Source organism: Saccostrea cucullata, unplaced genomic scaffold (genome assembly GCF_032062105.1).
Source record: "Saccostrea cucullata isolate Sc308-1 unplaced genomic scaffold, CSIRO_AGI_Scuc_v1 ctg249, whole genome shotgun sequence".
Classification (NCBI taxonomy): domain Eukaryota; kingdom Metazoa; phylum Mollusca; class Bivalvia; order Ostreida; family Ostreidae; genus Saccostrea; species Saccostrea cuccullata.
This window is the reverse complement of record NW_026936117.1, coordinates 586,007-609,966: the sequence shown is the minus strand read 5'-3', so window position 1 is coordinate 609,966 and position 23,960 is coordinate 586,007. Positions and strand designations below refer to the sequence as shown.

Genomic DNA, 23,960 nt, shown 5'->3' with positions numbered 1-23,960 from the left:
AGACAGATGGACACACAGACAAACAGGCTGATTCCAGTATACCCCGTAAGAAATTTCTAGTTCCAATTTCCATTTGTTTGCTATTTCAATAGATACAAAAAACATAATTCAGTCAATTTATTCCTTTAAAAAATAACAATAAAAGAGACACTGAATTGTACACTTAAACATACATACTATAACCATGCTAAATTCCTAATGCACTCTTACAAACAACATTACAGATAAACTTATAAACTTGTTCATGATTTCTGCTCTTCTTGTAAGCTTCGATGAAAATAAATAAGTAAAAAAAAAATCTTCCAACAAATATACAATGTACACTGTTTACAAGCTAACATAAATTAAAGCACTAACACTTGCAATCTATCCCACCTCTTTTATGGAGATGGACATTTCACCTCCTTTTTTAAAGGGAGATGGATATTTCACTTCTTTAAGGGAGATGGGCATTTCACTTCTTTAAGGGGGATGTACATTTCACCTCCTTGTCCAGGAGAAGCTCCCTCGATGAGTATCAGTGTTTGTGTTGTGATGAGTATAAAATGATTACTCAGATCTAAATGTATGTCTTTAGTCTACTAGAGGCTTTGTAATTATTAACTTCATCGTTTCTCTGAATTTCAAACTCTCTCAATCACTGACTCATTCTCTAACCACATACACACACACACATTACACAATCTCTTGTTTCAGGTACACCACAGTAATTTACAAAATTAACTGAGTAAGTCTGTAGGGGTGATGTCCCCTGCCACTGTATCTGCTGATGGACTCTCTACACTGGTTCCCTGCCCCGCTGAAGATTTTGTCGGCATTAACGGTTCTGGAAGAAGAGGAGTAGGAAGATTTGTGATATTTTCGGTGTCTGCATCAATGTCAATTTTCATTTTCCGAGGTCTAATGGTCCATGGATTTCTCTTAAGAACACTTTCCACTTCCTGTTTAAAGCTGTCCTGGAATTCCCTCATTTCCTGTTGGAGCTGAAGTGTGTCGGCCATGACCTTTTCCTGTCGCTGTCGGAGATCTGAGAGAGTCCGCAGATTCTCCCACATAATACGGAGACCATCACACGTATTGTCCTGTCCATTCTGGGGAGGAATTGCCTCCCCTGACATGTATCTGTCATACTCCTGTTGTGTCAGGTTTAACGACTCCGCATTGATACTCTCGATGAAAGACACAGCACAACACTGTACAAAAGAGGATAAATATTTCACTGATTGAGTGGTTTGAAAAAAATATATTTCTAGACACTTAAAAATATCAATCTAAGAAGCCAGTTCTTCTTTCTTCTAATATTTATTTTTAAATCAGTTATAAAATTTACATAGCAAAGGGCCTACAGCCATTGTAAAATTTACAATTAATTATATCTAGCACTTACAGAGATAATAAAGACTTACCAGGTTTGTGAAATAATACCCTGCCTCTCCGCTCATTAGTCTGCTTGGATTGGCAAACCTTGTGATGTACTGTATGTTTGACTGGAGTAGTGGGGGGTTGGCCTTCAGTACGATGAATATCAGGGCTGGGAGGAAATCATCTGCATTAGCTGGGCCCGTTTTAGAGTGGCGCAAGATTTCAAAGATATTCTTACAACACCGAGTCACACAATCCAACTTGTCAGGGGGTGATTTCTTTGAATTCATCTCAATTATTTCTGGAATTCAAAAAAATAATGATATATATCTGTATATATTTATATCTGTATATATTTATTATCTTGTGAATATTTCAAAACTGAAAGTTGTTTATTAATATTCCTCTAACAGCTAACTACCTGTGATCGCCCTGTCCACTAACTGTCGGACCTCCTCTTCGTTATCGTTAATGGGTGTGTCCAGCTGCTGCGCCGTCACCCAGTGTAGACCTCGGATCCTGTCCTGAATCTTCAGATCTTTCTGTTCATCCTCGTTACTCTGACAAAACACCATGGAGTAGACGCGCACCATCACGTACTTCTCAATGTAGTCCAGCAACTTCTCTGTCATCTCATGACTCTGACCTGTAAACAGAGCAAATCAACTATAAATGGTCAAGTCAGATTTGAGTCAGGTCACAATAAACATTCAAGACTTTGACCTGTAAACAGGGCAAGTCAACAATAAATAGTCAAGTCAGATTTGAGTCAGGTCACAATAAACATTCACGACTTTGACCTGTAAACAGGGTAAGTCAACAATAAGCCTTCCAAGATCTGTGTCAAGTCACAATAAACCTTCCAAGATCTGTGATAATTTATCTGCACCTTTTTTGCTTTCAAATGTTTTTCAATATTGGATATTATTTTCAAACTTAATAATAAGTATTTTTCTGTATACAGTGTAAACATAAAATGAGTTTAGCAGAAAGAATTGAAACTGATACAAGTTAGTCAAGTCATACTTTTGTTGTACAATACTTATATATATGTGAGTAAGGAAAAAAAATGGTTTCCATGTGGAAAAATTGTCACAATTTCATCATAAAGTAGATAAATGTGTATACATACTCCTTTGATCCCAGACATTATTTCTGTTATATATATAGGCTATCAGTACATAACACTTCACACTGAGAACTTGGTACCTGCATGCTCCCTCTCCTGCCCTCTTACCTTTATAAGTACTATGCATGTTCATCCTGTCAGACATATTCTGGTAGAAATCCTGAACCATCTCGGACAATTCCTCCACGGGGGCATCTGTGTTCTGAGTGAGTTTATCCACGATCGACTTTGTGTTCTTTGATACGTCCACTGCCACATTTTTACGTATGGACTTGAGATAATCTGCAAACTCAGTCCCGAGTTGTTGAGTTTCCAAGCTCACTCGCTTGATTTCTTTACGTGGACCTGAGCTCTCTTGTAGTGGTGAATCTGAAACAAAATTATACAGGTTATACAACTGGAAAGACAGACCATTAGAGGGCATGGAAAAAGGTATATTGTCTTAACACATATTATTCTGTCATTAATCTGTTAATATGGCCACAAGGTCATGAAACATCAGTCTGTTTGAGGCAGAAGTCAAACAGTCCAAAATTCAATATTGCATCACCAAGGTGCAGTTAAGTTTAAGTCTTTACTTGACTTATGTCTGTTTTATGATCATAAGTCTGGAATGGTTTCACAAATCCATCATTAAATTACCTGTGCTTGAATCCTCAAATAAGCAAGTACTCTGATGTCAAGTAAATTTCTTCTTTCATGCTGTGTGTAATTCATGTGTTACTTCAATATTTTCATAATTTATGTATTTACCTATTTTGTTTTTATACATGTATAACGTATAAAAAATGCATTGACGCTTTAGTATAAAACAAACGCTGTATTTGGTAATTGTAATAAATACACTGATACATTTGTGGATTGTTGTTTACATAATGATCTTATTCTTTTCAATTTAAATGTACGTCACATGAAGATTAGACCAACTATAATACAATGACATTTATAAACACTACTTAACTTAGCTTAACCTCTTACAGGGATGAAAAGCCCTTAATCAAACTCAAGTGTGTTAAATAGAATACATACAAGTCAATATCTAATTATCTCGATTATATTTCAATCCCTATGAGATGAAATTAATCGTTATGCAAATTGTAATTATAGGATATATAGTCTTATTTCAATATGTACAAACTACATAGTATATTTTCTGAATATCAGACAATGAAACGGCCCCACATTCCAGTTCTTTAATTAATATTTTATCATCAGAGTGTGTAACCCTGTCACATCAAAGGTAAATTATGTAACTGCATGTTTTTCTTTAATACAAAAATGTCACTTTGGCATGAAAAATGTTTTGGTAGTTACATGTTCTTATTTCCTTTGGGCATATATATAATAGCAAATGTAAATCTTTAACTACTTTCTGTAGTTGTGTATTAGTAACCAATGGTTTTGTGTGTGTGTTTTTTTTCATTCTTTAAGTATGATGAGAATATTTTGACAGAACTTTTTAGAACATTGACTGAATGTAATTAATTGTGGAGTACGGTACTTAAGGTCTGCTGGTCAAGTTATTAGTACAAGGAGAATTCACTGGAATGTGTTACTGACTAACTGTGAAACCTTTGTATAGAGGAGACCACAGTCCACCTATTTCAGGTGTCACAAGACCACAGTCCACCTATTTCAGGTGTTATAAGATCACAGTCCACCTATCTCAGGTGTCATAAGTCCTTTATCAGTCTTTTGTAGGGATGTGGGTCTAACCCAGTACTAACTGGTTCATACCTGACATTCAAAGAAGCATGTAGATAAAAGTATATATCTAAACACAGATAACATGAGATAACAAAGTGTCCCAGTTAATGAATGTAAGCAAACCAAGCACATACACCAGACACATACTGACACAGTGCCCTAAATATCTACTACTACAATACAATGATGTACATAATCCTAGCCTGAGGTGTTCATACCTCAATTATCTCCCCTACAGGAAGACAATGGCTGCTTACATCATAGAATGGCATCCTTACACATTTAATGTTGTAAATCACTAATAGGAAGTTGTTAACATTATATAAATGTGACATAAGGTCTTAGAGTCAAATATTTTGTGAACATTAATTTTCCTTTGTCTTGTCTTCTGTAGATTTCATAAATCAATACACAAATTTTACTAAGTTACTGTATACTTTTAAAATATTACCCAAAAATTACAAGAAAATGTAATATAGGAAAAACAAATTATCAAGTTATTTAAAAGAAGCATATTATGTGCATTTCTTCAGTAAATATCAGTTTTGAAAAAAAAATCTCTGCACTCACTGCAATAACATAGAAAATAGCATTATCAAAATAACTGTAAATAATTATGTTAAATGAACATCTTAGCTTACCCCTGTAACAGAATTTCCCATTGATAGTTTTCACATCAATTACTACAAATTCATCATCATATTCATCATGTATCCTCAGCACAAAGTTTTCTTTCATTTTCACATTGAGTTTTGTAAAAACATTTTCCAAAGACATGACTGCTCATTTGCACAATCTTCTACCCTTTACACTTGAAACCCTTAACTCCCAATTTCTTCAAATTGAAAAAATTAGGCTTTGTATGCTTTCTGAACTGCACTGGACAAAAACAATTATGGAAATGTCTTAACAAAGGAAATGATTTTCAAATGTTGCACATTAGCAGTATAATTAAGTTGTGGACTCCAAGCCGACCAATGACAAACTGTGATGATGCAATCATTACTGGCTTGGGCAGGTGACATTAATCCCTAGGCATGTGCTGGGTCATGTGACTTTGTTTGTAAACAAAGGGTTCTTACTTAACCTGCTGAACTACAGACCATAATTAACCTGCAATCTGCCACCAGTCTGTATATGAATGATCAAACTATCATTATCAAATCAAATGTCAATAAAATAATCAATATCATAGGTGTCAGATCTAAAAATATAATTTGGTGGTTTGTAAATTGATTATGAATAAGTCACAAGGTACTTCTGACACTAGAGTTAAAATTTTCCACTGACAATTTTAAAAAATATAATTACAATGCAAAAGTCAATAAAAAACAGTGTTTAAATATATATTTTCACCTTTACAAACTTAATATGTTACCTTATTTCTTTTTCAATTACACAACAACTTTCTAAAGCATGTGAATATTTTTTGTTTTGTTTATTATTAATAATTAAATAATTATATATATTTAATAATTAAGTGCCTCAAATTATCTTTGTGTATTATTTCAGTAGACATTTTCTGCAAGTTTAAAAAAATAACATTCTATTCTTTAATGGCCATTTTTGTACAGCAAAATATAAACCTTAATAGGAAATTTAGTACAATACTTTTTCCCATATAAGGAATACATCTTGTCAAGCAAAAAAAGGTCATTAAAGGTGAACAGATGTACAAGACCTCACAATCACTAGCTATGTTACTCTATAATGATCAGAGGAGTTTTCTTTGTGTTACCTTTGGTAGGAGTCTTTCTGAAGATAGACTTGACTGTATGTGATCTCTTGTTAAACTGAAGTGACTTCTTCTCAGTGAATTTGGAGAACAATGGCGTAGAGGTTTCCTCCGTCTCGGGCCTGTCAACAACAAAGTCATACTGAGAGACATCAAACATCAGAAAAATTAAACCCAATGTCACTTCTACTTTATAAAGCCTTCCTATTAAGAGATAACTAAAAATTTTAACAACGCACTTATCTATGTTTTACTTTGTTCATCTATGAAGATGGAGCAGAACAATTGATAGGATTACTGACATATTTATAACACATCAATAACAGTAACATCTCCTGACATAGCATCTGCTTTCCTGGGGGTACCTTGAGGTAACCCTAGTCTCATAAACAGTGTCAAGTATCAATAACTTACAACAGGGAATGATTCTGTCCTTCATTGATTATTATCCTAATTCATTAAACTTTTACGTCATTAAAGATAAACAGAATACTTCATTTTTCTCACTGATCTTAACACTCAATTCCTTGGAGATGACCAATGAATTCCTTACTGAGTTATATACATACGACTCCTACCTCCCATCCAAACCACCAAAAACACAAATGCCTGCTTAGATCAATATATGACCTTTCTTACTATATCATATTCATCCTATGTCATTGATAATAGATATATATACAATAAAAAGTGTTTGTAGTATCGAAACATTGATATTGTGATCAAATACCCTGGTATATTACTATCTCTTAGCATTTAGAACTTAAAAATACCGGGTAATATTGAATGATGAAGCAATTTTTGCTGTTCTTTGAGCCTACATGTACATGACTATATCTGTGCAATATGGCACCACATTTGGTACAAAAACTTTGCTATCAATGTAATAAGTGCAAGAACACCAGGATTATCAATGTAAATTAAGTGTAATTCGTTATAACCAATAACACCATGATATACTGTGTTTGTATTTACTGATTTCGTACTACGACTTATCACTAATCAGAAAAAGAACAAATACATGTATTAAAATGTATGAAGCTAAATTGGCTGTGTAAAAACAAAAGAATCAAGTTAATCAAAAAAGGACCCTGATAAAAGCAGCTGGTTTAACTGCTGTTTGGAGGTAGAAAGTCATTTCCTATTTTATAATTTTTATGGTAACAACAACTATCAATATCAGTAAATCTAGCTCGGGTACCATCTCTGTACTAGATATCAAAGTAAACATAAACAAAATATGATGGAGACACCTGTGGCCTCCACCTTGTTGCCCCTGTGAACGTTTAACCCCGCCCATGAGTCACTGTGTGCGACATCTGTTTTCTTCATCAGCCTCTATAACAAATCTTTTTGATTTAATCATCGTAATGTGTGAAGCTGGTCTACTTGACTCACCATTCGCAAAATCTATTATTAGGGCTGACTGGAATTATACTGGTTCAATATGTGCCTATAAATTTTATTTATTAATATCTAAGTATGACTGATTACTGTTCACTATTATTTAATCATTCTGGATGTGACTGACACATTAAAAGTGAGATTCATATCTCTAGGAATTGCAGCTCAAGTCAAGTGAAAAAATTTACAAGCACAAGTCCTTGCTGAATTTATGTTTGTAATTTTTATTTCGTGAATTACAGACCTGCTGACCATGATTTCAGGAGAAATAATTTTTTCTTTTATAATAACACTGATTCTATTCATTTCTCAAAATAAAATACATTTTTAAACTTAATAAAATTTTCAAATTATTCCATGGTATTCCTAGCGTATCTTTTGAAATATATAATGAGGCTGACAGAATAAGGTTAGGGTCTTTTACTGTTAAAATCTTGACTTTTATCCCTCTGCACTAGTAATTCAATACATTCGATTCTCCGTGAAAAAAAAATCTTACAAAAAATAAGCCCATGGCTAGGTAAATCCTGTGGGCTTGTGTTTATCCTATAACTGAACTTAAAAAGGAGACATTTCACAAGTGATAAAAACATACCAGTATTGCTATAAATTAACAATAAAAGAAATCTTGTTTTCACCAATCAGCTATTAAAATGTTCTTTAAGGTGTTAACCAGTGACTGTGGATGGGGGGAGTATCCTAGGGGTGAAACGATACGCCTCCTTCACGGTTCGATACGTATCAAAAAATTTCGTCTCGGTTCGGTTATTTTCGATATGATACATTTTGATAGAAGGAAACAGATTCAATGTTGTTTTATGCTACCTTTTACTTAATCTAGTAAAATAATTTATGTGCAAAATGGATCGAATGTATCAATTTAATTGATTTGACTGTTAAAAATTATTTTACAAACTTCAAGTCCACACAAACTTACGTTTCTGAACTAATTATACAGAAAAGCATGTTTATACCTTATGCCAAACCCGACAGAATGACGATCCCGACCGTAAAACGAACCGAACCGAAAGCAGAGATTTTGTACCGTGTATCGAACCGAGAAAAAATACCGCGGTGAACCGTTTCACTCCTAGAGTATCCAGTAAGTAATATTACACGACTTTTGTGATGTCAATGTCTTCCTAAATACCTAGCTGCAGATCTGTAGCCCTCCGAAAAAAATATTGATAGACCGGAGAGCTACAGTGCCACCCATTGAAAAAACTGTATATTTATTGCGCACAAAAAAGTGCGCTCGGTTCTTGATTATTTCTTCCAAATTCTTACCTCAACTGTATAAGGGAAGATTTGAAAAAAAATTCTCTCTCCTGTATCAAGTAATCTCGTAGTTGACATCTGAACGAAGCATATTGGCCCGAATTATCTTTGAAACCAAAATGGCAGTATAAATAAACGAAATGTTCGATGACTACAATATCAGGATCAGGAGGACTATTAACAACAATTATGAGGAATATTTGGTTTTGGAAACAGCGAAAGAATGTGTTAGGAACATACGGTTAGTAATATTTTGAGATTGCAGTTTTAAAAACATGGAAAAATAAATCGAAAACCGAGCGCATTTTTTTTGTGCGCAATAAATATACAGTTTTTTCGGAGAGCTACAGTTCTGCAGCTACCTAAATACCTAGATAAATAGTCTCTTCAAACCAATCCCTCCATCTCTAAAATCATATAGTATGTTATAAGGCATGCAATTTATATTGTTTTTCATTAGAAGAAGTTCAATATTCTTTTAGAAGATTATCCCTGCTATATTCATTTCTCAACTTTTAATGTACACCAAGTCAATGCACCCAAGTATTCTTCATTTGCACTTAAAAAAATTATATTATATTCACATTCAGCTACAGAATGTTTTACCTGTTTTATGTGTATTTAACAATGATTTTAAGAGGTTAAATATGCCTACAATTTATCTTTTCTTCTATGGTGGTTGCAGGATCTACTTATTTGGCAGTCGCCAAAAAACTGCATGGCTGCCACCAGATAAGTTTCTGGTGGCTGCCAAGTAAATAAATAATTACCAACTACACCTCATCATTGATTACTTATGTGTCCTCACATAGTTTTCTGTTCAGCATAATGTGTCAGGACCTGCTTATAGTAGTATTCTTACTTAGTTTTCTCTTAATTGTTCTGTACCTGGGCTTGTAAGTTGTATATCATGTTGTCCATACCTGGTTTTCTGTTCATCGTGTTGTGCCTAGGCCTGCTTTGGGGGTGGGAGTGGGGGGAGGGAGGGGGGTCATTACCTGGTTTTCTGTTCATCATGTTGTGCCTGGGCCTGCTTTTTGTGTTGTCATTACCTGGTTTTCTGTTCATCATGTTGAGCCTGGGCCTGCTTTGGGGGTGGGAGTGGGGGAAGGGGGGTGTCCTTACCTAGTTTTCTGTTCATCATGTTGTGCCTGGGCCTGCTTTGCTGCTTGATAAACTTCTCTGTAACATTTGGAACAGAATCCCTGCCATGCTGGATTGCCATAGAAACCACAGCCATTTTTACACAGCAGGTCTGATTCATCCACATGGAATGTCTTCTTGGCAGATTTCTTCATTATGATGTGCTATATAAAAATATTTTCCTTCATAATTAAAAAAAAAAGAGGGCAATAACATAAATAACCCATTCTAAAACTCTGTATGAGAAATGTGAAGTTTTGCTACAATAAATCTTCACTACATGAATTTGAAACCTTTAATTAAGGCCATAATAAATATATTCCTAGATTCTCATCCCCGCCCGCCCCGATTTTATACCACCGCCTCGATTTTTTTAGCCATAAATCCAATTTCTGTTTTTCTGTCAAATTATTTCTACCATTCTACTTTCATTTGTGCACATGATTTTAACAGCTGAAAAGATGGTAATTGCTGTAAAACATGAGTATATATTTTAAACAATCATTGGTTGCGAAAAAGATTGGTGATGATGTGAAGTTAGTGATTGCACTATTAAACCTTTACTATGAAAATTTTAAAATTCCTAAAATGTAGATAAAATTACACCGATTGACCAGGTTAAAAAATCTACAAATTTGAAAAAATAACAAAATATATAATAAAAGCTGATGAACTTTAAAAAAAATCGGATGAGAAAAATTTATTTATTATGGCCTAATATAACAATTTCCATACTCATAACGAGTAATCAGTATGCAGAATAAAATAAGCTTTTCTGCCATAAATTTGACAATCCTAGTTCAATGTGGATTGAAAATTATTTCAAGCATTAATTTGGGCACAATTTTTGGAGAAATTGAGATTCAGAGAGTCTTGAATGCTACCGCAATCTTTGGTTGCCATGTTAAAAATGTAACTTCCATTTTAATAAGCGTGTTTGCACTATTAACGCTTCGGCAGAAAATTTAATAAAATTCCTAAAATGTAAGAGTGCTAATAGTGTCCATTTCATACCCATTCTGACTTGGGCCATAAACAGCAAGCATGTTTGATGAAAAGGAATATAAACTCTCAAAAAGGTTTTGATTATAGCAGAATTTAATTAATTTATTTCCCCAAGCGATGCCCTTTTGTACTGTTAAAATGATCATTTTGTTCTCAATTTGCTAGACACACCCATGTTTAACTGTGGTGAGGGCTTGTTCCTGTATTTGCAATGTTGCAATATTAACATGTTCAATTTGAACAACCAGTTTGTTTCAAATCTCCTTAAAAGTAGTTTGTTCTTAACTTTATGTATATTTTGTCTACCTTAGTGTACATTCTTAAAGTTACAGTCATTTAGGGTATTCCGAATCACCTTTTACATTTTGACTGCAGATGATTTTATTAAAAACTTTTCACAGAGTTTGGTATCAAAGGAAAGCCAATTTAGTGAAAAATAAACAAAGCACCTTGGGGGTTATATTTGATCACCTTTTTAGTGTATTGTGAAAAAAAAATGGGTTGAAAACGGTTAACATCATCATAATTGATGAACTAGTTAGTATTGTTTATAAAAAGCTTTCCAAGAATAAAAAGAATTAAAATTTTCTTGATTGTTCTTGTTTATTTGATTATTTTTATTCGCACTATAAAGCTTTTCAGGCATATTACCAAGAAAATAGGGGTTTCAAAATTACATGACTGTAAATTGTTGTCCTGTAAATATAATAATGTCACTTTTTTGCCACTGTGATTTTTTTCCACTGCAAAACAATTAACATTGAAAATATCATATAATTCTACGAATCGGCTACCAAAAAAAAAAAAAAAAAAAGATTATACATGCAATGATGATGATGATAAAAGAAATGTGTGAAAAGGAGTAAAGACTAGCTCTTGTTTATATATACGTATCACAATTATTAAATATGACATAAATCACTGGATACGTGCACAGTGTACATATAGTATGTGTACATGTGTATATGCTTGCAACTCCATATTTAAACAGGTATGATAAAAGGATCAACACTGGTCAAGCTACTCATTAACTCTTCACAGCTTTTCCATTTCATAATTTTCATAGGTCCCTTGCATGTAAAGAAAACCGATGTTATCAAAATATCGGGCATATAACAAGTATGCAAATTTCTTCAGTTGCGGTCCTGCACATACATGTTTACCCCAAATTGTAGGGGGCTACAAATGCGGTTGTAACATATACATTTATGAGATGTAATAAAAAATTATTAATGCTCGTGAAAGCTCATAAAATTGCCGTTCTGTCAATACCTAATATGCCAGGTTTCATCCACCAACAACGCCACGACATCGATGAGAAATATTCTGCAACGTTTATACACGGAAATTTCTTCGAGAAAGATAGCAAGTAAACGAATTAATTAATTATTTTTTTAATTAACGCATTGAGTTTACCTCTTTATTTTTTGTATGTATTAAGCATGAACCATGTTGTGAAAGAATATTTAGTTGTCACACGTGTGCATGTCTCGTATAAGATAAGCGATTAGGTAAATTACCGAGTGTCGCGAAATGCAGGGTGATTCGGAATACCCTAAATGACTGTATATCTTCTCATCAGCATCTAGTACATTTGTCTGTAAATATTGACAAGCGCAGCTCCCTACAACTCATCAGGCTATCTTTCAGGATGCCTGATGCAAAAACAACAGAGAAAGGGCAGACGGAAGTATCAGCATTTTGGCTAAACTAAAGCACCAAACATTAATTCTTATCAATATAAAAGTACATGTAAATGAAAGTACAACCTCACTTACGCCAGTCAGCTATCGTGTCATTGTCAATCAATAGAAATCATGTGATTATTGTGCCTCTGGCTGACTCGTCAACTCCATTTCCAATGTCAAGGTCAGAAATGTACAATCTTAGTTTCGTATTTATTTCAGTTGCTTAAAGGATGTGTTAATATATCTTTTATTTATATTGTTTCTTTGTATTCTTTAATAAAATCAATAAGTCTAATGATTCTTTCGATGTCATATACAGTTCATGAATAAGCACTAATAATTTACGGAACTTCCAACAAATGTAAACAAATCTGAGGGGCGTTTCTCTGTCAACAAAAGCACATGTCGACATGGTTTCGCTGTCCAGTCTTTTGCAGTCCCCTGTCCAGGCTCTTCTCCGTCCCGCCATGTGGCTCCCCATTATTAAAAAATTGCACAGCTACAAAGAGGTGTAGGTGTCAATCTAAAGATTAATTTAATAAAATAAATTTGAACTATGCAATTCTAGACATAATGTATATTTATACACTTTCACGTTCTTTCATAAAATTCAGGTGGACGTGTAAAAATGAAAACACAGTGATTTTAAAAGCAATCATCGATTCTCTAGAAATTTTAAAGGAGCAGGACAAGAAAGGCACAGTTTACGATATACATAAGGTTAGATTAGAAGATATAGACTTGGTATTCAGTCGAAACAAGTATTTTCTGCGGTTGTCCAATGTTTGCAGTATTTTGCAGATAGGACAATTCCGCAAAAACTAAAATCGCATAATATAAGACATTTTTTTTTAATATTTAAAAAATATATTTTTTAACACTATAGATCATTTTTATACAAGGATTTACATTATGCAAATTTAATGTCCAGTAGTATTTCATGTAAATGATTTTTTTATGGTGTACTGCAACTGCAGAAACACTTATGCCCCGAATAGCATCTTATGGCGAAGGTTAAACTTCATCATATCCAAGCCATTCCAAGGCAAACTCCTAATTTGGGTGAAGAGAAAAAAAATTGTTGGAAGCCAAAGACAGATCTTCCATCACAATGGCAGAACAATGCAGAATTTATAATTTGCTGTGTTTTAAAAGTTGGAAAAGTTTCAAACTGCTGAAAAACCAGTTTTAAGGTTAATGTGTATGCCAAAGTTTATGACAACTATATGACAGACAACAGGATCAGAAGCTCACTTAAGCCTTCTGATCAGGCAAGCTAACACGAGACTCTTGAATTTACAGATAAGCCAAGATTTAACTTTTGTGAGAGTTTTTGTCTTCACATGGGCAGAATGGTTAGATGTGATGGAATTTAAAGTTCTAAATGGCAAAGTTGAGGTAAGAAATATTTACTCTCACAATACATGTACTGAAATTCGATCTCTTCTGTACCCAATACTCATGCACACTTTAATTCTTTTTTTAAATTTTTAGGCAAATTCCTTTTCCTCTGGTCTTTTCCCCCTTTTCATTCCATTTATAAGCATTGTTAACTGTGTAAGTATTTTATTTCATGCCAAATATCTTATCACAACAATTCTCAAATCACATTAATCATATCAATGCAGGCTTTTTTTTATCAATATGTTTAATATATACTCTTTTTTACAGATATTTTTCTGGGTTCCATTCCTTGATGATGGTTTAAACAAAAACAGAATTTCATCTCTTAGGACAATATTAGATGCAGATATAAAAGACTTCAAAGTTAATTAAGTATTCTAATAGAACATCAAAACAATTTCAACACTGCTGTTGATACTTAAATTATTGCATTTAGACTGTTTTTGGTTTTATTTTAAGAAACTGTGATGATAGACATGTAGAATTTCAGAAGTCCTTACATGTATGTGATATTCATGAAATCCATTAATTTATTTTATTCTAATGTACACTTGTATGATTATACATGTAATTGCATTTAATGTACATAATATTGAATAAATTTGATAATACCGGTATTTGTTTTTTCAACTTTAACCACTGCACAAGAAAGTTAAGTCTCAGAGCAGCTAAAGACTAATTTTTTTTTCCTGTTTGAGACCTAAAGATTTACTAACACAATACATGTTCTTCTCACTAGAAACATACTGGCATTCAAGGTACTTTGATACAAATGATGTAAACTGATGTAAATAACTATTTTCTCTACATTTTCATCACTAAATAAATTCATACCGGTTAATACATAATTCACTTCCAAAGAATGGATTCCAATAACATGAATTACAAATATGCTATATAAATTTGCAATATTATATACACATTATTTTAGTATAAAAAAATATGCTAAAATTCTGATATGAAATAAATTCAAGTTAAGAAAACTAATGTTGAAAATTGATATTTGCTTTTTATGCACTGCAAACATTGACTTCTCATTTTGTTGCGAATCATTGTGTCTTTAACTCATCCGAATCCCTTCTTTAGGACAATATTTCAACTAGTTAAGGGCTGTAAAACCTGTAATCATCAAAAAATTTAAATTTAAAAATAACATTGTCTACTAAGCACCAGTCTACATCATTAAGCAAATACACCTAAAAATATACATATATTATACATTGTAACTAATAACTAACAATAAAGCTAATGACACTAAAAAATCTAACAAACAAAAATCAATATTTGGTACAATACTGAATACTTAAGGTTATAGCTAACACAAGTCTGAGATGGCTTTCAACAATCACACCAACATGTGCGATACGTAAATCCAGTATATTTTTTTTTAATGTTTCATATATTCATTCTGGCTTGAGATTGAAAAAACACACCACAGGAAAAAGGGTGACTCTAATTTGTGAAGCAAAAATATATTTGATCAGTTCCAGTGCAAATTATCCCTGTCCTTTTTTATTCTGGGAACATGTCACAACTATTGATGGAGCTTCTAAGCTGCATTACAGAGAATCAAACAAGATTGTGCAAAGTTTCTGCCCTTTGTTAAAAAACAGACATATCCTATAAAAATTTGATCAATATAGAATACTCAAAAAATAAATATTATTGTCCCTGGCCCTGGAGTCTTCTCTACCAACCATTTCTTTTAATCCACTCATCCTTTTGCATACATTGCAGGTAGTCAAACAAAATTTGTTGAATACATACACACAATAATCTTGCTTTGAATGGCATTTTTTCTGCCAATTCTGGCATGAAAATATTTCTTCATCATCTACAGACTGTCAATTACAAATCTCTTCTTTTTTTTTTTTAAATATACCTAGATATCCAATCCTATATGTTTTCAATGATAGAATACCAAGGTTATATTCATTGAGTTGTCATCTTTTTCTTCATCCTTGAAAACTGCTCTTTTCTTTCAATAACAAATTATTTACATAACCAAAAGAAAGTCATGTTAAACAAGTAAAATAAAAATAAAATCATCTCTTTAAAAATCAATAAAAGGATTTCATGCTCAATGCTTTATACAATACTTGTCTGAACTCTAATAAAAATAAAACACATTATACTAATGATTTCATTAAAAACAATATATATAACAGATAAAAAACATACAACAAATAAACATTGGACGAGTATCAATGAATATTGTCCTCTGTTTCTTAGAAGAAACACAATTATGCTGAGTTGCCTCCCTTTATTGCTGTTATTAACCTGGTTCCCTTTACTTGGTCTTTCTAGCCTCTCTATCACTCTGGTCTATAAGAGCGATGTTCTTACTTGCTGCTATAAGCTGTAGGACGCTGATTCCTGCCTTAATAAAGGACAGGGGTGCACTGATGTAAAGAATGGCCTGGAAAAGCCCAATCCCTAACACTGAAACAAAGGATCAACAAATCAAAATACAAGTATGACTGTGGTATCATTTCCAAAATTAAAATGACTCCTGGAAAGTCGTTTACAAATGATTATGAGAGTTACTGTATATAACTTTAAAAAGAGGGCTTCACATTTTAGCGGTCTTGGTGCAGACAACAATACATTATTTCATGAATACATGTACCGCTATAAATAATTTTTCATAGATACAATATGCAACAGGAAGGTATATAGTGCTAATTCATGAATATGCCAACAACTCTATATCCAGTGATTGTGCTAAATTTTAAATACCCATTATTATGTACCCATACAGAATTATGTGAAGAAGGGATATACCATATAGCGGGTTATTTTAGCGGGGTGTTAATTTTGGCTTATTTTGGCATTTTGATGGTAAACCGCTAAAATTTGTATCGCTGAAATAGTCAGTACTCTCCTTAGTGTTCATCTGCAAAGAGATGAAACCTTGTGTCCGCTAAAATAAGCTACGCCAAAATTATTGGCATACCTTTGAGCAGACAAAACGCCAAATTTTACACCCGCCAAGAAAACCCGCTACATGTACACGGTATTGAAATTTATACATGTACTAGTACAAGTAGTATTTACTATGGCAAGAGAAAAGTGTACAAGGAGGTAATACATTTGTATATATTACCAGGTAGTATTGCTAAAATAAGTACATTTACATGTACAGTATGAGTACAAGAGCTGGTCAAATTTTTATCAATACTAATAAGCATACTCACAAGTTGGCCCCGGAGTGAAGTAGGTCAGGTACAACATACAGAAGAAAAGCTCATTGGCAGAGCACATAACAAAAAGGATTATCTGGAAAAAAAGATATTCAAACTAAGCATTGATACACCAGAAGTCTCTGTCGAGATTGTAGCTCTACTGGTTTGTACTTATAACAAAGAATGAGAAAAGAAGCCATTGCCGTCAGACCAAAAACTGTAGAAGGAATAGCGTTTTAAAGGAATTTCACAGACATTTCTATTTATAGCAACAATGGCAACACTGTTCATCGAAATCGAAAACTGATGCACTATTTTATGTATCTCAGTGTAGTCTACTTGTGTGCCAAGTTATATTGAAATCAAATCAAAACTGTAGGAGGAGTAGCATTTTAAAGGAATTTCACAGACAATTCTATTTTTAGTAACCATGGCAACACCGTTCATCAAAATCAAAAACCGATGCACTATTCTATGTATCTTAGCGTAGTCTACTTGTGTGCCAAGTTATATTGAAATCAGACTAAAACTGTAGGAGGAGTAGCATTTTAAAGGAATTTCAATTCATTTAATGTATCTTAGTGTATTTTAGTAACCATTTCTATTTTTAGTTCATCGAAATCAAAAACCGATGCACTGTTCTATGTATCTTAGTTAAAGGAATTTCACAGAAAATTTTATTTTTAGTAACCATGGCAACACTTTTCATGGAAATCAAAAATCGATGCACCATTTTATGTATCTTAGTGTAGTCTACTTGTGTGCCAAGTTCTATTGAAATCAGACCAAAAACTGTAGGAGGAGCAGCATTTGAAGGGAATTTCACAGAAAATTCTATTCTTAGTTACCATGGCAACACTTTTCATGGAAATCAAAAACTGATGCACTATCTTATGTATCTTAGTGTAGTCTACTTGTGTGCCAAGTTATATTGAAATCAGACCAAACTGTAGGAGGAGTAGCGTTTTGAAAAATTGCTTACAGACAGACGGGACAGACAGACAGACGGACGGACGACAGACACCTTCCTATAGCATAAGCTCTTCTGGTCTCTGACCAGTAGAGCTAACAAGTTATGACAAAGGTTAAAGTTTTTGTGACAGACAGGAAGACTGACTAAAGGACAGACAGACAAATGAGATTTAATGTCCCTCCACTTTCACCAACGCCGGGGACAACAAGTAATTTGTTTAAACCATCTGGTGGAAATAAATTGAGATGACTGACAGTTACTCATCGAAAACTACTCAATCTGTTGTGATAATAGTGTTTTGGGTTTGGATTGACTGACAATTATTCACTGACAGTTAGTTGTCAGTTACTCACCCTAATGTGATAATAGTGTTTTAGGATTGGGTTGGCTGACAGTTACTCAATGAAAGCTACTCACCCTATTGTGATAATAATGTTTAAGGATTGGATTGGCTGACAAGTCAAGCTTCTTATGGCTTTCTCCTCCCTTCATCAAAGAACTGTAAAAGTAATGCATCAAATTAAATAAATATGTACAAACAATACCAAGTTTATCTTATCAAATTTCTAAATCATAATCTCAAATTTGAATGAAAAGTATTAAAGCAATTTTTAGTTGTTTATCAGTGTTTTCAGAAATCATTAACTTGGTTCTCCATTTAAAGAAAATATATTTTTTAATTATGAATCTGTTGAGATCTCCAAAATTACAATGTTTATTTTTCCACAAAAGTGTCTTCTGAATTATTGTTGAAAAACTCAATTGTGGTTTCTTTTATCTTTCGAAAAAAGGCTTTTGTTTGCAGTACCAACCTTTGGACATGGAACCAATGACTAGTGATATCTAGTGCCATGCTAAACTGGAAGAACAACATGTACTTTGGGTAGAAGTGACACAGTGCAGCCATTAGACACATGGTGGCACAGCGGTCAATTAGCATGTCCAACATGGCTCCAAGCTTACTTCCTGTTACATATAATAAAGCAATGTCTCAGATATTCAGTTGCTGTAATCAATTAAAAAGTATCTAATGTACACAGGCACCTGATTTTATATATTTTTCTTATACTGCAGATGTACTTTTTTCCACGGGGTCATAATTCTGTGGAATCTCCATTTCTGTTTAGTCCGCGTGTGGAAAATTACGTGGATTTCCTAGGCTGTCACTATATGTCTTACATTTATATTAAGAATGCGTGGACAAATTTCCGCGGAAAATTTGTGACCGCGTACATAGCATAAATTAATACCATGCGGAAAAAATACTTCTACAGTATGCCAAAAAATAACCCATACCTAATGTGTAAACTGTGTTATTAGGTTTAGGCAAGGGTTATTTTTTTATAAGAAAATATGTAACGTCAGGTACCTGTGCCAATATTATGACCATATCCTTTTTCGTACTAAAATTCAGAAATAATAGAAGATACACATTTATATAACCACTAAAATATTGCTTAATATTACATGTACTAGATTTTAAACAATAGATTGTCAATTAATTACATTTTCTTAACATGATTAATGAGTTAACTATTATGCACACTTTCCACTGAATCACTAAAAGCATTTCTCATATGCTGTTTCGTAAAAATTTCCATCAATCAGTAAACATGAAGAATGTCAAGTGGCTGTCTTTTTTTTTTTTTGGTAAAGCTATAGGATATATAATTTAAAGGAAAAATACTCAACAAATAAGCAGTTTAGGCAGTATCAAAAATGTCAGAGAATCCCAAAATAGGATGTAAAGACAGAAATTTATCTTTCAAATACTCAATCAGAAAAAAACTTTGACAGCAGCATTTACCATACAACTTTTACATATCAAATAAACAGATAGATGAGTCAATCCTTTACCTTGGTCCAGCATTCTGGCTAAGTGTCCATCAATGGCATCTAACAGTCCACTCAGTAAATACCAAAATGAGGCGCTCCATGGGTCTGTTGGCAGGTAATAGAAGGAAATAAAAGCTGTGATGACCCGCAGGTAATCTAAAACAGACAGTAATACAATTACATATCCATATCAAATGCATGGAATAGCGTGAATGGAATAGTGTGATCTATAAGATGTATAGAACAATATAACAATGAAAAAAAAGTTCTTCAGTTGGCCAGCAGGGTTTGGATGATGTTTATAAAAATAAATGAAAATAAAGACATGCATGCCATATGTGGTTGATATATTATTGAAAAGTCTACAGTATGCTACTTATCAGTTTGCCAGTGATTTTTCTCAACTGTGATTCTGGCGAGGAGGTACTCCATGTATAATGCTGAATTTGATACCTTGTGTTATAGTAACAGATAAACATGCTTATAGCAAAGTACCAGGGATATGCATTTTTCATTTGTTATACATGTTATTCCTTCTATCCCTTAAGATAACAATATGTTTATATACCATGTGTATTGAAAATCAATTTGCTGTCAACATGTTTGCTTTAATTGTATTTTACTGTATCATGCTATGGGGTTAAAATTTATTACAGAAAAAGTGTCAGTGAAACATGAGATAACAAACAGTATTCAAGATCAAAAATCCATAAAACAATAAAAAAAAAATAGGAGCAGAGTAAACATGGACCTCCAAAACATCAGGGAGGTGGGATCAGGTGCCATGGAGGATGAGCATCATCTACTGACTGTTGAATCTGCTGTGTGCTCCTTGTCATGATCAGGAAATAATGAAAAAATCTGTCCTCAATTCAGTGTATAAATAATGGACTAACAATTAGTATGAAAACATCAGTCAGAATTTGACTCAATGATAAATTGTATTTGCTGACAAGGTCATTGTATCGATCATAGAACTTACAGAATGATGACTTTAAACGAGACTGCTGATATTCTTGTTTCATCAAATTAGTGTTTCAATCAATCTCAACAGATTGAAACTTATCTAAATAGTCTCATATATAAAAAATACATTCTGGTGTCTCAGAGCATGAAGGGGACTTAGGACAGGTAAAATACTGAACAATCAATAACCATGGTAACAAACCACCCCTACAAAGGCTAGAGTAGATAGCTACATCAGTACTTGTATTGTCTGTACTAGTTAATGTACTGGTCCTGCCTTAAGTGCAAATGAACAAAATCACATTTTTATATCTAATTCTTGTTGTTTTTTTTTAAAAAAGTCATTCCCATAAACTGGTAAAATTAAAATCGCCTTGTCAAGCTATTTTAAACAGCTTTAATAAAGCTATTCAATCTACAGTATACAGCTACCAGGTCTAGCACAATACTCTGATAAAGATATATAGCTTGATAAAGCTATATAGCTTTATCAAGGTATTACAAATACCTCGATCAAGGTATTTTAGGTAAAGAAAATTTTAAAAAAATCTTAAAAATTTAAATTCAAGAGTCGAATTATGAGTTGTGGTCTGTGTGTCCAGTCCTGCATGAAAAGCACTCTGGTATAAAAACACAGCATAGAAGAACGTCTCCTCACAAGATATGCATTTATACTGATTTCTTTGTGTTTGAGTACTTTACATGTATGAGTGAATTTAATGACAACAACTCAGAACTCGTCTTTCAGTATTGAATTCTTAAAGAATATTTTTGAATTTTCATTGCATAAAATACCTTGATCAAGGTATTTGTAACACCTTGATAAAGCTATATAGCTTAATCAAGCTATATTCCTTTATCAGGGTATTGTGCTGTGCCTGGCTTCATCAGGTCCAGTCCAAAGACTATTTCTACCTACGTAGCTATTAATAGCTATGTAGGTATTTAAACCTACCCAAAGTAGCTATTTTTACCTACTTTTTGCATTATCTACATTTTGTGGCCAAAAAACGTACTGAACGGTGCAACATGGTAAATACCATTACTTTTTTGATACAGTCACACTAATGATGATTATGACAAAGTTTCAATCAGATTAAAATCATATCCTCGATCCGCTCCTTAATGCTTTTATTATTGTCGCTACACGAGTGTAGCGACAATAAAAAAAAACAAAGGAGCGGATAAAGGATATTTTAATCAAATTGGACAAAGTTTGACCAAAAAACGATTACTACCTGAATCGGCAATTTTACATTAGTTTCTATGCAAAATTGATAATATACGAAGTAATCATTTTTTGGCCAAATTTTTGTCATATCCATCATCAGTGTGACTGTAACAAGAAATTCAGTGCTCACCATGTTGCGCCGTTCCTCTGTTTGGCCAGCCCACATAATGCAAGTAAAGCAGAAAGTAGGTAAAAATAGCTACTTTGGGTAGGTCTAAATACATACGTAGCTTTTATAGCTACGTAGGTAGAAATAGTCTTTGGACTGGACCTGATAGACTAATCAAAAGTGAGCTGATAAATCTTTCGGTACTCCACTTAACTAGATTTAACACACTTACCAACGATATTTGGAATAAACAGAAAAATGTTCTCTGTCATTTTCACCCTTAGTTCTTTGGTAGGACGATGCTAGTGCAATCTTATTAAAGATATGACCAAGCAGTCAGTTATTCTCCAACATGTAATCGATTTTGTTGTCAAAATTTCTCTCGGAACTCCTCGTTTCCGGTTTTGCCAACAAGTGAAAAGGAACTATCCTGATGAAAACGGACACATCCTGATTTTAAAAAAAATCAATTGATGAGCTTAATATGCATCTAATTTACCTTGTAATGCAATTATATCCATCGATTAAAAAACTAAAAAGACACATATATATTTTGTTTGTTATAAAAAAATTAATAAGAAATCAAAACTTTAGAATATGAATATAAAATACCCCCCCCCCCCCCCAAATAAATTAGACAAAAAAAACCTATATTGTACTTCTTTTCATTGTGTAATTTTTTTTTCAATAAAAATTTGCAATTTTTTAAAACCAAAAAAAATTCATGTAATTATATACTTTTCAAATTATTTTCATTTTCATATTGATGACCAGTTGAGAGTATTTATAAAGACACTGTTTACAAAAACCTGGTTTTCTAAATTCCTGTTTCATAGGAATCATTGTTGTCACGAGCCAATTCTTATTTTTAATGTGATTTGGAGTGTCTCTTTCAACATAAAAACTTGATTCCCTGATCTCTTACATGTGCACTTAGATTTTGGATGATTAAAGTTAGAAACTAAGAAACAGGCTTAGTCATAAATCACAGAATTATTGCAGCTTCTTCCCCTGATGCCTATGTCACCGTGCATAACCCCACATATGGGGGCGCGGAATGGTGCCACCCGGGGGTGAGGAATTCGAAGAGGAATTTGCAATGTTCGGTGACCTGATTAGCTTTCCGACAGTGATTGAGATGAAAATAATCCTAAATTCACTTACGGCGGAACACAGTGATATCCCAGCTTACTGATACTCGTCAATCTAATTAAAATCAGACTTCTTAGATCCGCGCCGTATAAACTCTGCGTAAGAGTGTATACGGCGCGGATCTAAGAAGTCTGATTTTAATTAGATTGTGATACTCGTTTCCCAGCTCGGAACTCGTCCTAGAAATACATGAACACTTCTGCAATATCAGGCAAGACCATGCGGGAACGCAAATTTGACCGTTTCTTTGTGAAATTTGATATCACTCAGCTTCATTTGATTTATGTGAGGGACTTTTAGATATGATTATGCTCAAGACACTCTAATATTTCGGCGGAACACAGTGATATCCCAACTTACTGGTACTCGTTTCCCAGCTCGGGACTCGTCTTAGAAATACCTGAACACTTCTGCAATATCTGGCAAGAGCATGCGGGAACGCAAATTGACCGTTTCTTTGTGAAAATTGGTGCCTTTCTTTTGAAGAATCTCCACAATTTGCAAACATCTGGCACAGATTGAAATTATTTGCCAATCAAATAGCATACATGCTAGTACACTTAAGAGGCCAAAAGGGTTCATTTTCTCATACTTAAACACAATTTTTCGATTGCAGTGGGCCTTTTTTCCATTTTATTACACGAATACCATTT

At 33.4% G+C, this 23,960-nt stretch overlaps 3 protein-coding genes across 5 annotated transcripts; 1 reads left to right on the top strand and 2 right to left on the bottom strand.

Moving 5' to 3' along the window:
• Nucleotides 1–410: 410 nt before the first annotated feature.
• Nucleotides 411–12,660, bottom strand: LOC134244813 (rab5 GDP/GTP exchange factor-like). Of its 3 annotated transcripts, none has more exons than XM_062727065.1 (7): nucleotides 12,542–12,660; nucleotides 9,741–9,922; nucleotides 5,937–6,055; nucleotides 2,600–2,860; nucleotides 1,784–2,008; nucleotides 1,407–1,663; nucleotides 412–1,193 (listed from the first exon to the last, which is right to left on the bottom strand). In XM_062727065.1, exons 2-7 carry the CDS (start codon nucleotides 9,911–9,913, stop codon nucleotides 720–722), a joined length of 1,509 nt encoding a protein of 502 aa, XP_062583049.1. In that variant the 5' UTR covers nucleotides 9,914–9,922; nucleotides 12,542–12,660; the 3' UTR covers nucleotides 412–719. The 3 variants fall into 3 exon arrangements, with proteins under 3 accessions (XP_062583051.1, XP_062583049.1, XP_062583050.1); XM_062727066.1 differs by having other exon boundaries at nucleotides 12,533–12,651; XM_062727067.1 differs by lacking the exons at nucleotides 5,937–6,055; nucleotides 9,741–9,922; nucleotides 12,542–12,660 and adding an exon at nucleotides 4,840–5,326 and having other exon boundaries at nucleotides 411–1,193.
• A 100-nt stretch (nucleotides 12,661–12,760) lies between these two features.
• LOC134244818 (uncharacterized) lies at nucleotides 12,761–14,460 on the top strand. Its single transcript, XM_062727073.1, has 5 exons — nucleotides 12,761–12,962; nucleotides 13,066–13,171; nucleotides 13,754–13,849; nucleotides 13,946–14,008; nucleotides 14,123–14,460. The coding sequence occupies exons 1-5, from the start codon at nucleotides 12,862–12,864 to the stop codon at nucleotides 14,225–14,227; spliced, it is 471 nt and encodes a 156-aa protein (XP_062583057.1). The 5' UTR covers nucleotides 12,761–12,861; the 3' UTR covers nucleotides 14,228–14,460.
• A 959-nt stretch (nucleotides 14,461–15,419) lies between these two features.
• Nucleotides 15,420–22,567, bottom strand: LOC134244816 (CDP-diacylglycerol--inositol 3-phosphatidyltransferase-like). Its single transcript, XM_062727071.1, has 6 exons — nucleotides 22,388–22,567; nucleotides 19,871–20,005; nucleotides 18,826–18,979; nucleotides 18,431–18,512; nucleotides 17,053–17,134; nucleotides 15,420–16,297 (listed from the first exon to the last, which is right to left on the bottom strand). Exons 1-6 carry the CDS (start codon nucleotides 22,425–22,427, stop codon nucleotides 16,146–16,148), a joined length of 645 nt encoding a protein of 214 aa, XP_062583055.1. The 5' UTR covers nucleotides 22,428–22,567; the 3' UTR covers nucleotides 15,420–16,145.
• Nucleotides 22,568–23,960: the final 1,393 nt, after the last annotated feature.

Bases quoted from the DNA above. Each gene is read 5' to 3' on its own strand.
- LOC134244813 (XM_062727065.1), bottom strand. From the start codon at position 9,913: ATGAAGAAATCTGCCAAGAAGACATTCCATGTGGATGAATCAGACCTG. The intron at 6,056-9,740 runs GTAAGGACACCC...TGTTGTTGACAG, and splicing joins CATGATGAACAGAAAACTAG to GCCCGAGACGGAGGAAACCT. The intron at 1,664-1,783 runs GTAGTTAGCTGT...TTTGAATTCCAG, and splicing joins AGTGGACAGGGCGATCACAG to AAATAATTGAGATGAATTCA.
- LOC134244818 (XM_062727073.1), top strand. From the start codon at position 12,862: ATGGTTTCGCTGTCCAGTCTTTTGCAGTCCCCTGTCCAGGCTCTTCTC. The intron at 13,172-13,753 runs GTTAGATTAGAA...TTGAATTTACAG, and splicing joins CAGTTTACGATATACATAAG to ATAAGCCAAGATTTAACTTT. The intron at 13,850-13,945 runs GTAAGAAATATT...TTAAATTTTTAG, and splicing joins TTCTAAATGGCAAAGTTGAG to GCAAATTCCTTTTCCTCTGG.
- LOC134244816 (XM_062727071.1), bottom strand. From the start codon at position 22,427: ATGACAGAGAACATTTTTCTGTTTATTCCAAATATCGTTG. The intron at 18,980-19,870 runs GTAAAGGATTGA...TATATGTAACAG, and splicing joins AGCCAGAATGCTGGACCAAG to GAAGTAAGCTTGGAGCCATG. The intron at 16,298-17,052 runs GTGAGTATGCTT...CCTTTGTTTCAG, and splicing joins CTTCACTCCGGGGCCAACTT to TGTTAGGGATTGGGCTTTTC.